The 18,861-nt window shown below is 39.1% G+C and overlaps 1 protein-coding gene across 3 annotated transcripts in view; it reads left to right on the top strand.

Annotated features, from left to right (window-relative positions):
- TXLNB (taxilin beta) overlaps nucleotides 1-18,861 on the top strand; it is an 83,907-nt gene that overhangs the window by 17,024 nt on the left and 48,022 nt on the right. Inside the window, exons 1-2 of one of the 3 annotated variants that reach the window (XM_063707897.1) lie at nucleotides 14,556-14,693; nucleotides 17,995-18,432. In XM_063707897.1, the coding sequence (XP_063563967.1) occupies nucleotides 18,009-18,432 (424 nt within the window). In that variant the 5' untranslated portion in view covers nucleotides 14,556-14,693; nucleotides 17,995-18,008. Of the gene's footprint in view, nucleotides 1-14,555; nucleotides 14,694-14,827; nucleotides 14,996-17,994; nucleotides 18,433-18,861 lie in introns of those variants that run through there. The other 2 variants (XM_019029799.4, XM_063707896.1) reach the window with 2 other exon arrangements.

The following is an 18,861-nucleotide window of genomic DNA, read 5'->3' as shown; positions in this document are numbered from 1 at the left end:
AAGAAACAACAACATAAAGCAAAACACAGGGGATTGAGTTGGCTGCAAGTATGGTGAGAGTCAAGAACATGATAAGGCCACCAAGCAGATAATGGCTGTTGGCTGCTGTAGAAATGCAGTGCCCAGGAGCAGAGTAGGGTCCCCTGCTGCCTACCTTGGTCAGGCTACATCCCACATGCTGTGCTAGCTTCTGCATCTTTGCAACAATACAGGGATGAACTGTAGCAGGAAAATCAGGCTGAGGAAAGGTTTGGAGACTATATCATATGAGGAACAATTGAAGAAAGTGGGAATATTTAGATCAAAAGACCCATATGATTTTCAGACATTCGAAGGGCAGTCATGAGGAAGTGGTTTGAAATATCTTATCTGTGACCCCTGATAACAAATGCTTAGGCAGGGTCTGAAAGAAAAACTGTCTTCATGCCTCAACCATTTGCCATTCAAGCCCAGTTGCTGGCAGGCACATTTTGTATAGCACATCCTTTCACAGAGAATGTCAAGGGCTGTGTCTCTGGAGCGTCCCAGAAGTTTGACCCTTTCCATCTGTGAGCATGCCCTGGAATAAACATCAAAAACATCAGAGAAAACTTTTCCTCTGTCTCTAGTACTTTCTGAAATGGCTGCAGGAGGGAGCATTCAAAAATAGGAGCAGCTCAGTAGGACTGGAAGGAGACAGACTTTTCTCTGATCTTTGTGGAAGGAGACACTGATGGAAACCAAATCACATTACAACCTTAAGGACCTCATTTATTCATTCATGGTTACTGGGCACTGACTCTGGGCCAGGCACTGTATTGAGTATACTGAGATAAAATACACCATTCTTGTTTCTAAGGAACTCCCAGTTTCCTGGGGATGTAGGCAAATAAATCACTTCAATGAAAATTGTTGAAATGCTACAATCAGGGCTATTTTCCTAGGTAGATCTTCTAGTTTCCTACTTTACACAAATATTAATAAATCATTTTCATTCCTTTAAATTGTTCTATACTTAATTCCAAATATTCTGTGGATTAAAAAAATGCAAATTCATTAAGGAAGATGAATATCTTCCTAATTAATTAAGATTATTTACTGTCAGAGACAGATGGAGGATCTGGATCCTTTCCCAAGACCTAATGATACATGCAAAAGTCTACTTATAGTTATTATGTTAATAATTCCACAACTCTGATACAAGTTATCACTCAGCCCACTTCCTTGTCCTTAACATTATACATAGTACCTAATTCTTCTATCTTCCTATAGAAATCTACAGCTACTGTCCAGGATGATCCATTCAATGTGTTTGGGATTTTTTAAATATGTGAATATCTTTCTGACTCTAACAATTTATAAACTTATAACATTGTAAAAGATTTAGATGCCTTTTCATTGAACTGTTTTTTATAAATAAGACTTTGTTCCATGGTCAATCCACAGATGTTATATAACTACGTGGAAGCAATTCTTAATACAAATACCAAAAAAAAAATTTAAAATGCATATGGTTATAATCCATAGTGATTTTTCTGGTGCCTTTCTATCTTAAAACTTGTAGGCAAATTGTCCTTAAATAAGATTGTAAATATCAATATTTTAAAATATTGGTAAGCTGTTAGATCTCATTTCCCTCCAATTTATGTCTTAATACATACACACCACATGCTCAAAAATTTCCAATCTTTCACAACACATCAATCAAGTAATAAGAAAAACTGGACTACCACTACCAAAGATGTCAAAGTTTCAATGGGAGAGTTATGAACAAGGAGAAGGCTTTTGGGGGAACAATTCTACTTAAAAGTGAGTGGAAAAGGTAATTTAAAACATTTAAGTTATGTTGAATTCATGATTATGACTTCAAATTGCTATTTAGTTATATTTCATATTGCAGGCTATCAAAATTGCCCTTCTGCTGCCTGTGGAATATTAAGTTGACAAACGAGACAGTTATTTACGTCTTTAAAAAACAAGATTTACACACAAAAAAGCACCCACCTAAATATGTTTTATTAAAAAATAGAATGAGGTGGTATCTTCTCCTTTAAATTGTTTTCCTAGAGCTACCAAAAATTTGCATTTATAGAAGAGTGGACACAAATACCTCTGGATTGATACAAACAGATACACGGAGACCAGCGGTGAGAGTTGGTTTATGACACACTCATTGGACTTCACTTCTTTTTCATTTGGCTTCATTAGAGGCTGGACTCTCTTCATTGTTAGTTTCTCTAGTTTCTGCAGGAGTCTTCTTAAGTTCTTGGATAACCCTCTCTACCTGTTTTACTTTTGTTTGCCTGTTCTGTTTTGTTTGCATTCATTTTTGTCTGAAGATTGGTTCTATCCTGTTGCCTGTTGCCACTTGTTTCAGCTCACATGAGCAGGCTTGGTTGATAACCTTGCTCGTCATCTCTTGAGCCCTTCTTTTACTGCTCTTTTAGTGGAAGTGACCCCCTTTTGTGCATCGTGGTAGTGATTGCCTTTTCCATTTATCTCTAAAGACATCTGTACAGGATACATTTCTTCCTATTTCTTTGCATCATTCAAAAACTGATATAATCGAATTTTGGATACTTTCCATGGGTTTTGTCTGACTTGTAGTCACAAATTATGGAGTCTTTCTACTGATATTCTCACCTTGTGTCAGAAAATGCCTTTAACTGATATATTTATAGCATTATTCATTTCTGTATTCTTTATGGATACAATCGATGAGCCAAGAATGCCAAATAAATAACAAAGCTCAGCAGTAACAACTTCTTCACCTTCTTTTCAAATACTTCCCATTATTTATTTTCTTTTTGCTCATTGCTAGGGAATCATGGCTGTTTAATAGATTTCAGTTGACTGGAAGATTTATTATAATTCTTAATGATACAACTTTGACTAGTGGTAGTTTCTTTTAGGTAGGTTCTTATGTCTTTTCGATAGTACTTTAGAAAGTTTTGAAAGCTTTCTTGCTTTCTAGCACAAGGCAGTTCAAGCTATCTTGCCCATTTCTGGGCCAAAGACCGAGATGTTTCTCTTAAGAATCCTTAGTTTCTTTTAGTTAAAAAAAAAAAAAAAGACCAGGAACTGGGTGATTGGCTGCAACATGGATTGACATTGTTCCTAGATTATTTCTGTGTCAAAACTACAAATGTTTTCTTTTAAATTTTATATTTATGTTAATATTTCTAATTCTGTTCTAAAATTACAACATTCCTCATTAATTTAGGAATTCTATAATTGTAGCACATTCTCTCTTATATAAGAATACTTATATTTAATTTATATAAATGTTAAGTAATTTATAATTACTTATATTCTTCATTTGCCTAAGAGTGCCAAGATGCTAACACCAACATCAGTATGAACAATAAAGTACTGAGTTAAGCTTAACCTTTTCTACATAGTTACTTTTGTTTTTAGAAGGTTTTCCAGAAAGAAAATGCATGCCATCGTTTCCTGAGCCATAAACATTTCCTTGTATATAGCATGCAACATTTCCTTATTCCCTCAGGAACCTAATATATCATGGAATGTTTTATTTGCATTTCATGAACCCAAGTCATTTGCCTAGTTAGTACTATGTATATGTGTACTTCCATCCAGCGCCAGACCAGTTCAAAGTGTTTCATTTTCTTGCAAGTAGATCAAGGAGAGACTTTGTAAGCAAGTAACATTACATGGAAACTCAGGCTTTTGAGGTTTAAACTGAAAGTCTCTTCTTTGACCCAGGATCCAAAATCCATATATTTTAAATATGTTATCTGATTAATTATCACTTATCAAAAACACATTAGTTAATTACCAATGACACTACTATAGAACTCTAATTTTTCAGAGGTCTTTAGATAAATCAAAATATCCATTACTTTAATATTTTATGAATTCAAAACTTTTGAAAACCACTTTGGAATATCAGAAAATAAGCAGAATGTGTCAAAATAAGACAGTTTAATAGAAATACTATGTACATTTACATAAGGTAATTGCATATTTCTCTGTCAATTTTTTTGCAGAAATCTGAATTTGTATCACTTATCCTTATACAGAAAAACCACAAAATCGCATTAATTTTCCAGTTTTATTACACAATATAAATGTAGTTACCTTTCAAAGCTTAACCTTTCAAAGGTTTTTTTTTTCTTTTTTCTTTCTTTTTTTTTTCAAGACGTAGTTTCACTCTTGTTGCCCAAGCTGGAGTGCAATGGCGTGATCTCAGCTCACTGCAACCTCCTCCTTCCTGGGTTCAAGTGATTCTCTTGCCTCAGCCTCCCTCGTAGCTATTCAGGTGCCATTCAGGCGCCCGCCACCATTCCCAGCTAATTTTTTTTTTTTTTTTTGTATTTTTAGTAGAGATGGGGTTTCACTATGTTGGCCAGGCTGGTCTTGAACTCCTGACCTCAGGCAATCCACCCGCCTCAGCCTCCCAAAGTGCTGGGATTACAGGTGTGAGCCACCGCACCCAGCTAACTTAGCAGCTTTTTAACACAAAATCACCCAATTTTGGAAGAAATATTATAGAAAACCCACTGGATTCATTTTTGTGGTTGCTGTTTTTCAAACTCTGTCTTTCTAGATGTGTTTCACTGTTAGGGACTGATTTAAAACAGCTACTTTTTTTTTTTTTCTCCTGTCCCTCAGACCTTTACCCAGAGCCAAGTTTCTAATCCCTTCGTTGGCCTTATTTTCCTCTTACTAACACAAAACTAAATTTCTCTTCTTACGCTTAAAAATCTGACTTAAAACATATTTTTAAAAACAGCTTAATTCATATGATATTCAACTTTATATACCTACATGTATGCTACCATCTTATTTTTAGCTAAATATACAAAAATTCATCTAAGCAAAATATTCAAATACATTTTTTATCATATGCTTTTACCCAATAAAGCATCGTAGTTTCAATTAAGAATATATATATTTTTTTGTTTGCTTTCCACCCCAAAAAACATTCATTCTTTAGATCCTAAGATCTCTGAATTTAAACTTTTTAATTCTAAGAACTTGTAATATATTATCAGCCTGTCAAGGGTTCCTTGCTTTGCTTTGTTTTTGTTTTGTTTTGTTTTAGGGGACGGGACAAGTCTTTTTTAATTAATATACACAGAGTTGCTTACTAAGTACTAAATGAATACTAAAATATGTACCATGGTCAGGGGGGTGGGGATTAGTTCATTATTATCTATATCAAGTTACTGTGAAAGTAAAGGTCAGGCAGGGGAAGCATTGATTTCTGTGCATAGACTTGGTGGGGGCTTGTTGCCCCATTCAGTGTGGGGCACTAGAGTACAGCACTTTCTTCGGTGAGGACTCTGATGATTCCAAACCCATTATATCTCAGGTGTGCTCTTCTAACCCATAGAAGACTTAGTGATCACGTCTCAAGAGCTTACTCTTTTTTCCAGACCATCTATAGAAGATTTCCTGGCAGTCCTAGAGGAAAGATATAGGGAGGTTTATGGGGACTTCATAGGAAGGTAGCTTTGGAACTCAGGGGACAATGGAGGTTGCAGAGGCTTACTCAGACACTCATGTCGCCAGTAGCAGGTATTATTACTTTTAATAATAGTAATATTTTCACCCCAATAAGGTCATCTAAGATGTCATCTTTTGTATTTGGTGGCACTATACAGATACCCAGGAAAATTTCCCTGCAATTTTTCCTTCATATTTTTTAATGATTTTGCAGCCTCTCTTGGGTATATATGAGAAAGACAACTAGGAGTTTGTCCTTCCCACAGAGACCATGATTTTGCCTAGCCATAGTTTCTGGTATCAAGGTCCCAAGTTGAGTCTAGGAACTCTATGTTCTACAAACTCAGGGGGTCCCACATCTATTTTGTTTGAACAGTGACCCCTGGAGTTAGGTAACAAGGCATCTCAGCCAGGATCCATCTACAGTTTGGGCTCCTAACTGGCACAATTCCAAATTTATACAGAATGGGGGCCCTGAAACAGTTTAAAGAAGAATAGAAGAGATGTGGTGCTTCCTTTGTAGTCATTGAGCTTGAATTAAGGAACACACAAGGGAAGTTATTCTCCTTTTTTTTGAGATGGAGTCTCGCTGTGTCACCCAGGCTGGAGCACAGTGGTGCAATCTCGGCTCACTGCAACCTCCGCCTCCCTGATTCAAGTGATTCTCCTGCTTCAGCCTCCCGAGTAGCTGGGATTACAGCCGCGTGCCACCACGCTGGCTAATTTTTGTATTTTTAGTAGAGACGCGGTTTCACCACGTTGGTCAGGCTGGTCTCAAACCCCTGGCCTTGTGATCCACCACGTCAGCCTCCCAAAGTGCTGGGATTACAGGCGTGAGCCACCGCGCCCAGCCGAAGTTCTCTTCTAAGGACAAACCAGTCATATAAGATACATTAGGAGCAGAAAGGCTCTGAAAGCCTTTCGAAAGGCAGATAGGTTCAGGTAATGGGCTCCCTTTAAGCCTATCAATGGACAGTTAGCCTAGGCATCCCCTCACCATGAAAGGGAGGGAAAAAAGAGACATAATTGGGACGATAAAGAGGCAAGGTAGCAGGAGTCTAAGCATTTGCTCATTCAGTCCCAATCCTGTTGACCATCTCTGCTGTTCCCAGTTTGCATTGTTCTATATCCTATCAAAGCCACACCAAATTGTTACAGAGAAAAAGACCACACATAGAATTTAAAAATTAGTCCATGCTCTTTGATAAGAACTGCATTGCAAGAAGGAAGGAGAGGAGTGTCCACCAGCTCAGAACTAGGTGACCACCACACACCTGTTTTCTAACACATCAAAATGACAGGCTTTCCTTTCAACACAAGTTCAACCTTAGACCCTTCCTGAGAATTGCTTTGTGGTCAGCAGGGGAGGAGGGGCTTCATGACACTCACGTAAGGGAGAGAAGAACTTCTGACCCTTAGGGAGGGGAATCAAAAGAACTTGTCATACTAGACAGAGAAGAGAAAAATGAACCTTATAGTTAGTTAGTTAGAAAACCTCAAAAAGGCTATTTGAAAGGGATGCTTTTATCAAACCTCTGAAAGGAGTCACAGTGCTTGTATGGTAAAACATCATGGATCTATCATCTTTGGAGACTTAACTATTCGCAAGTAGTACTGTCTTATTTAAAAGAGCCAATTTTTTTTTTTTCATCAAATGTCATCTACCTAAGGACAGATCAGGGTGGCTCTAGACAGGACCTCTAGGTCCTGTCTAGCATCAGGGTCCCAAGTTGAGTCTAGGAACACTATGTTCCACAAACCCAGGGGGTCCCACATCTATTTTGTTTGAACAGGCCCCTGGAGTTAGGTAACAAGGCATCTCAGCCAGGCATCTCCCCAAGTGGGGAGATGATCTGTGAGGTCCCTTCCCTCACCAAGATTCTGCAGACCCCACGATAGCTGGCAAACCCCAGGAGAAGGAGGAATGAGAAGAGGGGAGGGAGGGAAGAAACATCCCTGTCCAGGAGGTCCCAGTCCAAAACCATGGGTGGCCTGAGGACTTCAAAGTTGGGACTATTAACAGTTGACATTTCAGTTAATCTGCATTATTGCCTTCTTCTTGTCATTAGTAAGGTTCGTTTGGGTATCTTGTGGCCAGAGTTCTTTCAGGTGGGATATGTTTCCCAAGTTTCTTACAGGGAACATGAGCCAAAGGAAGCAGAATGCCACAAAAAGGGTGACATGAGCCCTTCGAGTTCAGCAACTTTTGTTCCCAGGGTTGTTGAATATTCACACGCCAGCTGGGCTTTCTTACCCACATGCAGCAACAAGGCGATCCCTCCCTTCCCCAGGAGCAGCCGGGGGCAAGCCAATGGGAACAAGCCAATGGCAACACAGATTGTCTTAGTCTGTTTGTGTTTCAATAAAGGGACACCTGAGGCTGGGTTGTTTATTTAAAGAAGATATTTATTTGGTTCACAGTATTGCAGGCTGCATAAGACGCATGGTGCCAGCATCTCCTTCTGGGGAGGGTTTCAGGAAGTTTCCACTCATGGTGGAAGGTGAAGGGGAGCAGGCATCACATGGCAAGAGGGAGGAAGAAGGAGAGAACATGGATGAAGGTACCAGGTGCTTTTTAGCAATCAGTTCTTGTGGAAACTAATTGAGCAAGAACTTGATTCCAAGAGACTGGCACCTAGCCATTCATGAGAGATCCACCTCCATGACCCAAAAGCCTCCACCTCCAACACTGGGGATCAAATTTCTACATGAGACTCTGAGGGGACAAATATCCAAACTCTATCACATACTTTAATCAGGACCAATCACTTGACCTTCACGTCCTCTTGCTGGCATGCAGGGGTTGGAACAGTGGAGTCTGCTTTAGGGGAATGTCATTGCTGCAGCCCATAGTAGCCACTAAAATCCAACTCTACCCTCAGGGGACACTCTGCATGAACAAGTCAACATGCAGTTCTATGCTTCTGAATCTCTACTACATCCAGCAATGGGATAAGGAAGAGCTCTTCAAAGATGGGGAGGTCCAATATTCCTGCAAAATAACACACCTTATTCTGATCTTCCTTGAAGCAAATATTGACATGAGCCAAATGTCCCCTGTAGAATGCATGCAGCAATGTCATATTAATTTGAATTCAACAGAGAATTGGTATAAAGGAGCCTATCCTAGAATCTGTCTGCATTATTTATAAGAAGACTTTCATGATGAAATTGTTAATATAAAAATGTAAGAGTAATAAGGCTACTTAAGAGGTGGGGCTCTTTGCAAGTACAAGTGTAGCACCCAATATTTACACAAATTTCAAACTATTTATTTTATATATGCAAGTCCATCTACTCTTTACTAGAAATAATATTTGCTTGCCTAATTTTGCTGACAAGTGATAAAACAATTCTTTTTCACAGGGTGGGAATCATATTTCACTTTTAGTACAAATTAAAGAGTTGTCACCTTGGGAATTGAATATTGTAACTTGCTGTTTGGTTTTGTATTTGGATTAATACAAAATAATCTCTGTTTGATTACAAGCCCACATTTCCCTCCATTTTAGAAAGACAAAGGTGATGTCTGCTGAGTAGAAGCAGTATAGAATGATGCGCCCCCACCACCCCAAGCCAGATCTAGCCTAGGTCAAGAATATAAATACCACAACCAAGAGATGATACAATAGATTCCCTCAACTTGGTCCTAGGCAGCAACAATTTGAAAATGTTATTGGTGTAGAAAATATTAATTCCCATTCACAGGCTTTATTTAAACACATAATTATTGGAATTAATTAACAAAGATTATGTGTTTGTATTAAACCACATTTACTATGTTAATTTCATAACAATCATATACAATAGGTAGTCCCCATTCTATGGAGTAGGAAATTGAAACTAAAGAAATTAAAATATAGCCCAAGTAAAAGACAGATCTGGAATTCACGTGGAAGCTACTTGATTTTAAGGCTCATAATCTTAATTATTTAATGATTTCTACTTCCTTTCAGCCCATGGTAGAATAGTACAGAATTTATAAACTTCTATACTTGAAAAAGATCTTAAGTGAGTCATTTAGTTTACCCCTGCCCCCTTTCCAGATATTTCTTTACTAGTATTCCTGAAAGAAAGAACAACCAAGTCTCTACTGGATATTTCCAATGCGGACGCTTTTTATTTTGAGGGATAGGTCATTTCATTACTGGACTGCTACAATGGTTAAACACATCTTTATGGTAAAAATCAGAAAAGAAGACAATTCTGACTCCTTTCTTCTATAAAATTCACCAGTAAACAAGAAGAAGAAAAAAGGCAGAAAAAGGGAAGCTCTAATGTTAGGCAAGCCAGAAGAATTGAATCCATAAACCCCAAACCACAACGGATGAGGACTAGAACACAATACATAGTGGTAAATGATTCAACAGGAAGTGTGCTTCACAGGGATTAGTTGGATGTAAGTGGGACAGGCAAGCAGTGAGGGGCAAGCTGATTTCCCTGGTAGACTGGAAAGACTAAGGAATTTCAGGTTAATACTCTGCAAGTGGAGATACTGTTGAAATTGGCAGTAAAGCAGGAGACTACAAATAGTAGGACGGTTTGTTGGCTGTTGGGTTTGTTTGTTTGTTTGTTTGCTTTCAGAGATGGGGTCTCACTATGTTGCTCAGGCTGGATTTGAATTCCTGCATTCAAATGATCCTCTCGCCCGCCCCTGTCTTCCAAGTAGCTGTGACTACCAGGTGCGCACCATCACACCTGGCTTATTTGTTTGTTTCCAGTTAGGAGAAGGAACAGTTAGAACAAAGGGTCCTAAATGCCACCCTTCAAAATCAAGCCCCTTTCAGGATACCTGAGGATTGTTCTCTGAAGAAGCTTAACCAGAAAGGCTCTGAACTGAGCGATATGAGGCTCAGAGGAGGACAAGGGTGAGCAACAATGACGAAAAAGAGAAGAGGTTAAACATTTGAGTCTCCAGACATTGAAACCAAGTAAGCATCCAAAATAATAAATGAAAAAAAAGATCTACATCAAATTTAATCATTGTGAAACTTCAGAACATCATGATAAAGATGCCAAACGGTTCCAGAGAGGAAAAAAATGGATCATATCCAAAGGATTAGGAATAAGAATGACCTTGCATTTTTAAGAAACATTAAAAACTAAAAGACAGGGGAAAATTATATGTCTTAAGATTTTTAATAAAAATTATTTTCAACCTAAAAGGTTACGTCTAGCCAAACTATCAATCAAGTAAGTATAAGGGTATCAAAAAGATATTTCAGGCACATACACAGTCTCCCATAAATGCTTTCTCAGGAAGCCACTAGAGGATATGTTTTCCTAAATGAGGAATTAAACCAAGAAAGAGGAAGAATAGGAGCCAGGCAACAGGAGAGAGGTAAAGGGAATTCCCAGAACGACAGCAGGGGAAGTGCCAGGACCACAGCTGTGTAGCAGGCCTAGAAGCCACCAGCCCAGGCTGGAGGAGGGGGGGTCAAGGTGTTTGTATGTGGGGACCATATCTCCAAAAAAATACTAGAATACATAAATTATTTGACACATTTGACCTTTGGGAATATTGTATAGAAAGATGTATAGGCCTCTTACGCTGTTTGGGAAGACAGAGTATTCTCAATACTAGGCAAATGAAAAGCAAAGGAAATTATCAACTCCAGGAAAAACAGAAAGTTGCATATGAATAGAACTATAATCACAATGCTCTACCTGGTTTAACAGTAAACATTATTTCAATAAAGACAATATAGGATATGAATTAAACATTGAGATATAATTTTGTGGGGAAAATGAAGAGAGGAGAAAAAGGGGAGTGTAAACACTGAAAACCTTCATCTACCATTATGAGAAGACAATAAATAATGTCAAAAATTGGTGAGTTGTAAATAAAATCAAGGCATTTCATTTACAAATGATAAAGTAAATCCCCCCCCCCCCCCAAAAATATCTACAATGGTTTTATGTTATTACCTCTAGAAAGCATCACAAGGTTGGAGGAAGGTGGAGGAACAAGGAGTTATTGTTTCTTGGGTTAAGCTTTTCAGCATCATTTGAATTTTCAAATTACTTTCCTGTGATATTTGCGTAAACAGTTAAATGTATTTTCAGAAAATAAATGTATTCTTTACAAAAGTTCAAAGCCTTAGACGTGTAATTTGTGTTCTTTTAAGGTTGATTTTACAATAAAACACTGAGCTCTATTAATTTGCTGTCTTTATTAACCTATCCCAGTTTTTTGGGCCCCTATCAGGCCACAGATAAATTCTTGGGAGTCACAGTTTTGCATGTTTGTATTCTTTTCAATTATACTTGAAAATGCATATGCCTGTTTTGGATCTGGGTAGCCACTGTGTAAGTGTCATTTTGATACCTCCACTATCATGTGTGTATCTTTTCAAGTTAGGGCCAATTAGCACTACTTTAATAATTGCAGGACAATGAGAAAGAATAGGGCTTTCATCTATTCAGGCTGCTATAACAAAATACCATAAACTGAGTGACTAATAAACAATGGAATTTTTTTTTTGAGACAGAGTCTTGCTCTGTCACCCAGGCTGGAGTGCAGTGGCACAATCTCGGCTCACTGCAACCTCTGTCTCCTGGGTTCAAATGATTCTCCTGCCCCAGCCTCCCCAGTAGCTGGGATTACAAGCATGCACCACCACATCCAGCTAATTTCTGTATTTTAGTAGAGATGGGGTTTCACCATGATGGCCAGGCTGATCTTGAACTCCTGACCTCAAGTGATCCACCTGCCTTGGCCTCCAAACGTGCTGGTATTACAGCCGTGAGCCAGCGTGCCGGGCCAACAGTGGAAATTTATTTCTCATAGTTCTGTAGGCTGGAAAGTCTAAGATCAAGGTGCAGGCGAATTCTGTGTCTGGTGACTTCCTTGTACAAGGCCTTCTTCTCACTGAAACCTCACATGGCAGAGGGGTAAGGGGTTTCTTTCAGACCTTTTTTATGAGAACACTAATCCCATTCATAAAAGCTCTACCCTCATAATCTAATCACTTCCCAAAGGCCCCGCCTCCTCATACCATCACCTGGGGGTTTATGATTTCAACACATGAATTTTGGGGGGACACAAACATTCAGACCATAGCAAGCAGTAAATGATGCAGCCGTATCAAATGAGAGCCCCATGAAATCATAGCAGGCCATATGAATAAAAACTGTGTAATAATTTGAATGAATCAAGTGTTGAGGAAATTCCCAAACCACATTGTAGAAGAGTACCAGAAACTCAAAAAACCCAGCAGTCAATAGAGTATTCATGTTGCAAGTAGCAATTTAAGTTCAGCAAAACAATATCTGTCACATAAAAGTAGTGTTATTAATTTGAGTCGCATTTATTGATTTTGTAGGCTTTAAAATATATACATTTTAAAATTTATATAACTACTGTAAGCATAAGGAGTTTATCCTATTTTCATTTTAGTACATGTAGGTTCAAATAATACTATAATCCTTCAAATAATTTCCACATTATTTAAGTTATTCTGTTAAGTGAATCTATACATTATTTAAATTTGAAAAGCACTGACTTGTTTATATTTACTAAGAGATGTGATCGGGTCAGTTTGCTACAATCCAGGATGGAATGCCACCCAATTTGTGGCACTCACCAAGTATTCATTAATTTAGAAGAAAGTGCTTTTCTCTTTCATCAATTTTAATTCACTAACTTAATTATCAAATAATACAGTGAACAGCTTCATTGTCTTCAACACCGGAATTTCTTTATCCTGACTTCTGCTTGTTGGGTGCACTCATCTATATATAACTTATGCCTCCCCTAAACTCAGAATACGTAGGACAAAACTGGGGGTGGGATGTTTTCATTTCCTTTTGTTGCCATAACATCTTATCACAAATTTAGCAGCTTAAAAATAACATAAGTTTGCTATTTTATATTTCTGGAGGTCGGAAATCCAAAACGAATTTCTTTGATCTAAAATCAATGTCGCAGGATTGCATCCCTCTGGAGGCTCTAGAGTATAATCTGTTTCCTTGCCTTTCCCAGCTTCTAGAAGCTTCCTGACCTATGCTGAGGTCATCAAATCTCCTTTTCTGCCTCCAATCCTACTGCCTTCTTCCCTCATTTATAAAGACCCTTATGAGGCTGAGTGCAATGGCTCACGCTTATAATCCCAGCGCTTTGGGAGGCCAAGGTGGGCGGATCATGAGGTCAGGAGTTCGAGACCAGCCTAGCCAACACAGCGAAACCCCGTCTCTACTAAAAATACAAAAATTAGTTGGAAGTGGTGGCAGGCACCTGTAATCCCAGCTACTTGGGAGGCTGAGGGAGGAGAATTGCTTGAACCCGGGAGGTTGCAGTGAGCTGAGATTGCACCACTGCACTCCAGCCTGCGTGACAGAGCGAGACTCTGTCTCAATAAATAAATAAATAAATACCCTTATGATTACATTGAACCCACCCAGTAGTTCAAGATAAGCTCCCTACCTCAGGATCCTTACTCACATCTGCAAAGTCTCTTTTGTCATGTAAAGAAACATATTCACAGGTTCCAGGGAGTAGGACGTGGAGATCTTTTGGGTGGCATTATTCTGCCTCCCACAAGGGATGCCACTATGCCTAGCCTGTCCCCAGAGCAGAAACTGATGGAGGAATCTGCTTTGGAAGTATGGGAACACAAGCTACAGAAAGAACAATAAAAGGCAAATGGATGTAAATTAATAGACAGGCATTTTATGGTGAATCAGAAGGAATTTCTTTTCCTGAGGAGGATCAAGGAGCATGTTGAGGATTTACGAAATGTGGGAAAGCCACCAACTAAGGAAGAAAAAGCAGACTGCTTCCCTGAGGGTGTGTTTGAGATGGGAAGAGTTACCTGGGAAAGACTGTGCTCCAAGTTCACACCAATTACCACGTGCATGAAGATTATACTCAGTTCAGCTCCAAAATCACCATCTACATGTTTATTTCGAACTTTGCAAACAAACCAAACAATGACATCAGAATTAAAATGGTTCCACCAGCTCCCTGTTCTTATGCCATTGTTTTTCTTTTTCCATGATTCCTGTAAGAAACCTGACACTAATTAAGCTAGGGCAAGAAGAAGAAGAAAAAGAAGATGAATCATCCACCACACTGGAGATAAACCAAGAAGTAAGAAAAACTGATCTCTACCCAAAAAGGACAACAATGGTGAAAGACTGCATTTGCAAAGGGGGTAATATACTCAGAGTTTAAATTTCCGAAAGGACAAACAAAACATGGAGAGTCTAATGAGATCTTCCAGCTGCTTCTCTCTGCTAAGGTATTTCCCCTGGCAACAGCTAGGGAAGCTTGGGTGTATTTTCCCCTTGCTGTGTCATATGATGTTCCTTTCCCTACCCCCACCTCCTCCAGACCGCTGCCTCCATCAGTGCCTGTGGCGTGTGTGTGTGTGTGTGTGTGTGTGCGCGCGTGCACGTGTGTATGTGTGTGTGTGTATTGGGTTTCTCTCTCCCTTGTAAGAACACAGCCAGCCCGCCCTCTCCTGCTGTTGCTGCAGCTCTGACTTGCTTTTTCCTGCCTCTTTCCTCTCCTCTCTCTTCTTGCTTAGCTTCTTGCTTTCTGGTAAGTATGACAAACACTCCCCCAAGCCCTGTGAGAAGGTGTAGGGTGCGGTTTGTGGTATTCGAAACTTGCAACTTTGAGATTGCCAGTGAACTGTTGGAGAACTTTTCATTGTTGTATTTATAAATAAAATGTGTTGCTTAGGGAGGGATGTGTCTGTGATAGTCATCTGGAATAGCCAACACAAGTGAAAAGTTCTTTCCCTGGGGAGGGGAAAATAAGGCAATAAAGTTTATATAAGATAAAAGTTAGAAATAATTTCTTTGCCACATAATATAAAATGGATGATTGAAAAGTAACAAAGTTCTCTGACTTTGTTTTTTTCCCTCTTGTTAACTTGTCTTAAGGCTACTTTTGGGAATTGAATTGTCCTGGGCTTTATAATGACTGTTCTGTTTTAAAGTAAATGTGGAACAGGAGTTTAAAGAATAGCCATGGAATTAAGAATTTAAAAAATCAATGATTGTGGCATCTCATAAAGAATAAATCAAATAAAAACAGCCACTTGCATTTAGACTAACCGAAGTAAAACTCCTATGGACAGCTTATCTTAAATTAATTATTTTGAAGTTCATTTTACTTGAGATTTTATTTCATCCTAAGATAGTCTCCCCGACTTTAAAACCCATGTATGGATTTAAGCCAGTAAATGTTTACTGTTTTCAATTTGACTGAAAAACGATTCTCTTGATTTTCAAGGATGAAGTGCTAAACGGCCTGACTCATTTTAGAACAGCTTAAAATAACTTCTGGCTGGACAGCAGGTGCCATGTGTCTTTCTCCGTGTTCAGGGGAGGCCTAAGTTATATATAGATGAGTGCAATCAACAAGTGAGGTCAGGAAAAGAAATCCCAGTGATGAAAATAATGAAACTGTTTGCTGCATTATTTGATAATCAAGTTGGTGAATTCAAACCAGTGAAAGAAAAAAAGTACTTCCTCTAAGTTATGAGTGTTTGGTGAGCATCACAAGTCAGTGGCAACATCTGTGTGTTGAATTTTCTGTTCTTGTTGGTGTCCGAGCATTCAATTGACATCTACTGCCCTGAGAACAGGAAAAGGAAGCTGTGCAGTTGTAGAACAGTATGCTTTTGTTTTCACTTTCATGTTACCACAACAGCAAAACCTGCGAATTATGAGGATCTTGCCACATTTTTATGCTGCTATTTAGCAGCATCACTGTTAAATATTATTTACAAATAAAATGCACCATAACTTAAAGGCCTAAACCAAATCTATTGCAACTCTAGAAGTGGTAATAGTCAGAAACCCTGGAATCTCTGACTCAGTTCCATCTCTCACCCTTTCCTAAGGGCCCTTATTATTGATGAATTATTTCTCGAGTTGGTCTCCTCCTTGTTTATGAAACATTGCTACTTCTTAAAAATCGTTAAGGTTTTCTAGAGCTTCCTGACTTAGAAGAGAAAGTTGTAATCTGTTTTTCTCTTTTAAAAAATTGGTTTATATATTGGAATAAAAGAGTATTATAGAAATTTAAGGAATTGTTGTTATAAGTATCATCATGCTTTTGTTTTGTTTTGTTTTTGAGACGAAGTCTTGCTCTGTCACCCAGGCTGGAGTGCAGTGGCACAATCTTGGCTCACTACAACCTCCGCCTCCCAAGTTCAAGCAGTTCTCATACCTCAGCCTCCCAAGTAGCTGAGACTACTGGTGCCCGCCACCACACCCGGCTAATTTTTGTATTTTTAGTAGAGACAGGGTTTCACCATGTTGGCCAGGCTGGTCTCCTGGCCTCAAGGATCCACCCGCCTCAGCTTCCTAAAGTGCTGGGATTACAGACATGAGCCACAGCACCTGGCCCGTGTTTCCATACTACTTTGTTTATTTATTTATACCTTCCCTCATTCCCTGTCTTAAATCTAAAAATGATGCCAGTTTAAGCCTCAAAAAAAAGCATTCGTGTTGCTTATCTGAAAAAGAAAATGCCAGAAAAGTAAGAAATGTCTCCTCTATCCAGTGTAATAATGCATTTACATCAAAATATTCATACTAAGCAAAATATTGATTTATGGATCAAATAGAGCTTAGAGATATTGTTATGAGTCATTTAAATAAATTCAATGGCTCTTCTATTAAATATTTTAACTTTGAAAGAAAACTAATACCACTTTAAACATTTTAAATATATACAGTCATGTACCCCCAGTGATTGTTAATCTACATAGAATTATACAGGAAAATCATAACACAAACTGACTAGTGTAAGCAAAATGACAAATATGGCCACAAAGAAAAATAGCATGAATTACTTTCTTAATGTGAATAATAAGGAATGCTACTGAAAATTGAAGATCATAACCAAAAATATGCCAGTAGTGTGACTTGATTTGGAAAAACAACTTTCCACTGTCCCTACTTTAATAATTGTAATGTAGCAGGACAAGCCGCAGACAAAACCCTTCAGACACCCAGTTAAAGAAGGAAGCAGTTTAATCGGCCGGGAGCGTCAGCAAGACTCCTGTCTCAAGAGCCGGGCTCCCTGAGTGAGCATTTCTTGTCCCTTTTAAGGGCTCACAACTCTAAGTGCGTGCACGTGAGAGGGTTGTGCTTGATTGAGCAAGCAGGGGGTACGTGACTGGGGGCTGCATGCACCGGTAATTAGATTGAAACAAAACAGGATAGGGATTTTCACAGTGCTTTTCTATACAATGTCTGTAATCTACAGATAACATAACCTATTAGGTCAGGGGTCGATTTTTAACTACCAGGCTCAGGGCGCGGCACCAGGCTGTCTGCCTGTGGATTTCATTTCTGCGTTTTAGTTTTTACTTCTTCTTTGGAGGCAGAAATTGGGCATAAGACGATATGAGGGGTGGTCTCCTCCCTTAGTAACATCAATGGTTTGTGAAAGGACATTCACTCTACGTTAGAGACTATAATTAGTTGGTATTCACTTGGGGGATATCCTTACCATTGAATGTAGCATTGATATGTAGCAAGTAGGTTAGCTACATAAAGCCTAACTGTGCTTACCACTAGATACGACTCCCAAGATGGAGGCTAATCACTCTGAACAGCTCTCAGCAGAACGACAGTCAACACCTCCAGGTGACAGTTCATCATTACCCAGTCACAATGGCCTGGAGAAGGAAGATGGCCAGGATTCTTCAACCCCAGTCCAACCACCAGAGAAAGAGGCAAGTGTGCACCCCGATATCTCTGAAGAGCTGAATCGACAGCTGGAAGACATCATTAACACTTATGGGTCTGCTGCCAGCACAGCAGGGAAGGAGGGCTCTGCCAGGGCCAGTGAGCAGCCTGAGAATGCAGAATCACCTGACAACGAGGATGGGGACTGTGAGGAAACAACTGAAGAGGCTGGAAGAGAACCCATTGCTTCTGGAGAGCCACCCACTGTCAAAGAGCCCGTCAGCAATAAGGAGCAAAAATTGGAAAAGAAAATCCTAAAAGGATTAGGCAAGTAGTTATGTTCAATATGTGACTTTTCTGTATGGTATTCCTAAAAAAGGGGCACTTCTTCCAACCTTCACTAAAAGCCACATCCAATATTTGGATGACTGTAGTAGCCTTCTATATTTTCCCTTGTTGTATTTGTCCCCAGCCCTTACCCCTCAATGGAGCTCAGGTGAACCTTTCATTGTGTTACCCATCGACCCTTTGTTCCGTGGCCTCCTACTGCTCTTAGGATGAAGACCAAAATCTTTAACATGTTCTCTAAGATCCTAATGGCCTAACTCCAACCAGTCCCAGTTTTATCTCAGATTACTCTACCCTACAACATCACCTTCCTGAACACTCTGCCTCTATTACCACCGCCACCACTACTGCCTAATAGCTAGTCATTCTGATCTTGTCTTTCAGGCCTTTGAACATGCTATGCTCCAT

This window comes from Gorilla gorilla, chromosome 5 (genome assembly GCF_029281585.2).
Source record: "Gorilla gorilla gorilla isolate KB3781 chromosome 5, NHGRI_mGorGor1-v2.1_pri, whole genome shotgun sequence".
Classification (NCBI taxonomy): Eukaryota; Metazoa; Chordata; class Mammalia; order Primates; family Hominidae; genus Gorilla; species Gorilla gorilla.
The sequence above is the reverse complement of the archived record's forward strand: the minus strand, read 5'-3'. Positions and strand labels throughout refer to the sequence as shown.